The 2500-nt window shown below is 44.2% G+C and overlaps 1 protein-coding gene across 1 annotated transcript in view; it reads left to right on the forward strand.

Annotated features, from left to right (window-relative positions):
* LOC113814580 (uncharacterized) overlaps positions 1–2500 on the forward strand; it is a 6512-nt gene that overhangs the window by 3877 nt on the left and 135 nt on the right. The window contains exons 2-8 of the mRNA XM_027366631.2: positions 1–38; positions 452–589; positions 747–810; positions 985–1127; positions 1328–1439; positions 1702–1810; positions 2237–2500. The exon at positions 1–38 is cut by the window's left edge and continues 93 nt beyond it; the exon at positions 2237–2500 is cut by the window's right edge and continues 135 nt beyond it. Coding sequence (XP_027222432.2) covers positions 1–38; positions 452–589; positions 747–810; positions 985–1127; positions 1328–1439; positions 1702–1810; positions 2237–2450 — 818 coding nt within the window. The 3' untranslated portion in view covers positions 2451–2500. The remainder of the gene's footprint in view (positions 39–451; positions 590–746; positions 811–984; positions 1128–1327; positions 1440–1701; positions 1811–2236) is intronic.

Raw genomic sequence — 2500 nt, forward strand, 5'->3', positions numbered from 1 at the left:
GCGGCGACTATTCTGACGAGGAGAGCGGCATCTGCAGGGTGGGTGTTGAGTCCCTCTGTGGCGCTCTGAGTGAAGGGAAACTAAAACAAGTCGGAGGCTATGGGAAACTGAAACTGAAATAGAAATAAGTTTACAGCAATAGTTAGTAAAAGGATTATTGGACAGACGATTAGCCTTCTAGTATTGCTTTTTTATATAATATGGGTTTAAGAATTACAGATTGAAAACGTTTTTGTGTGATAAGAGAGAATCCTCACTTTTTGTACTATGGTCAAATAGGTAAGATCATAAGTCTGTAATATTAAAAATACTTCCCTTGATAACGAAAACAATTATCACAACTTAATACTAGTCATAGCATCTTGCGTAGAACATAAGCGTTTGACCTCTCCTTCTCATCACTGACCTTTCTCTGCCAACATTAACCTCTCCCTACCAACACCGTCTGCAGGTTTGGCGCAATGAGTACTGCGAGCGAGGCTCCGTCAGGTGTCGCAGGATGGGAGACACCAACTGCGTCACCATCAGCCGCTACTGCGAGATTTCCGACCCGCCGTGCGAGGGGGACCTGGACATCCGCCTGTGCTATGTAAGGATTCTCTGTAATGGTATTAATAGTTACGATAATAATTACTTTGATTTGTTTTGGTGATATCCGGCTTGTAAATGTGTATATGCGTTTACGAATATGCGGGTAAGCATGCGTTTTGGTATCTCAACACATGTAACGCTTTTTTGTGGCACAGATGTTGAGGGAAGAAAAGCTTCGTCCTCTTGAAGAGATCTTCCTGCCGTCAGAAGAATCAGCTAGTGAGTGCAAAAGTGACCTATGAAATAAAAAATCAAATAAACAATGTTTTCGATTATTATGCGATATTTTCAGCTTGGAAGCCTCTGTTCGATATTAATTTTCAGTTGCTCTTACAATTGATTTCTCTTCTTTTTCTTTCTTCTCTATCTATCATCACCTCTCCCCTATCCTAGTGAGACACTCAAGCGTGGAGGAGGCCGAGATTTTGGGAGAGGAATTCCTTGAAAAGGTCAACGTTACCGTCCGCCACCCCGACTGCCCTCAGTTCTACACCCGCGTCGGCGACCGGTGCCTGTCCGTCTTCTTCTTTGGAAAGGTGCGTTTCTCGTACTCACTGTTTGTGTTAATCAATGGACAGGGTGTGGCATCTTCCTCTCTCTTTCTCTTCTTTAGGTTTCCTGTTCAATCTCTTTTTCCTTCCTTTATCTATGCATATATGGCAATGTTTATGTACATCCTCCTACCACTTTCATGAGGGCCCCTTGCGCTCACTTCCAACTGCGTGGTTCCCCGCAGGTCAACTGGGGGGAAGCTCGCTCCTTCTGCAAGACGATTGGCGGCGACCTTCTCACCCTCCACGACGGCGCCGAGAAGTTCCACGAGCTCGTCCACCTCCTTCGCGAACACCGTGAGTTACTAGACGTGATAATAAATGATGGCTGTTTTTTCGGTATCTCTCTTGTCCGCCTTGCTCTTCTGAAGGGTCTTACATTTTGGGGATGTCTGTCATCCTTTGTTTTAGTTTTGGGTTGTAAACTCTATTTTTTTTTTTTTTTTTTTAGGAAGTGTACTCAAGAGTGACTACAAGAGTTTGTTTCTTTTGCACCGCTTTCTTTCTATTTATTATTATTTGTTTTACTTTATTTATTATTATTATCATTTTTGTACAGATATCACCACAGACTTCTGGGTGGGAGGAAGCTTGAGGAACGAGACAGAGGGCTGGACATGGGTCGATGGTGCACACATGGAACTGGGCACCCCCTACTGGACCATCAGGTAAGAAGACCCTGTTACGACTAGCAGGAATCCTTATCCTCTGGGTCTGGCTCCTTTATTTTCTTTTTCTTTTCACTGTTTGCATTTAAAACTTATTATATATTTATTAATTCACTGCTTGTTTTTCTCTCCTATTCGTATCACATTCTAAAATCAAAATAAAATTGATTGAATTAGGATTTGAGGCTCTTACCTGCTTCCAAAGTTGCTTCTCTCCTCTCCTTCAAGGAATGTTTCAACCATCTTGCCTTTGGTAGAACATGCAATCTTTCATCTGCCTTAAAGGAAAAGCATAGAGATACAAATGTAAATAGATATAGAGTACATTTATGATGAAATCGCAAAGGTGCTGTGGGCCACAAGCCCGTGTGTTTGACATCCCTGGATTAAACTGTGGATTAAATCCCCTGCTCCCCTCCCCTCCAGGTCTACCACCGACTGCCGACCTCGCACCTACTCAGTCGGAGTCAACTCTACTCGCGTGGCCAACGAGGGGGCCTGCTACCACTACCAGCAGGCGCCCCACACTCCCGCCGAAGGCCACTGCGCCGCCCTCAACTTCGAGAACTTCTTCTACATGAGCGACGAGAAGTGCCTGGAGCTGAAGAGTCCCCTGTGTGTCTTCCCTAAGAAGATTTAGGCGATCAGAAGCCACTTTCTGACCTGTGCTTCCATGCAGTTTTTTTCTTT

Source organism: Penaeus vannamei, chromosome 2, assembly GCF_042767895.1.
Source record: "Penaeus vannamei isolate JL-2024 chromosome 2, ASM4276789v1, whole genome shotgun sequence".
Classification (NCBI taxonomy): Eukaryota; Metazoa; Arthropoda; class Malacostraca; order Decapoda; family Penaeidae; genus Penaeus; species Penaeus vannamei.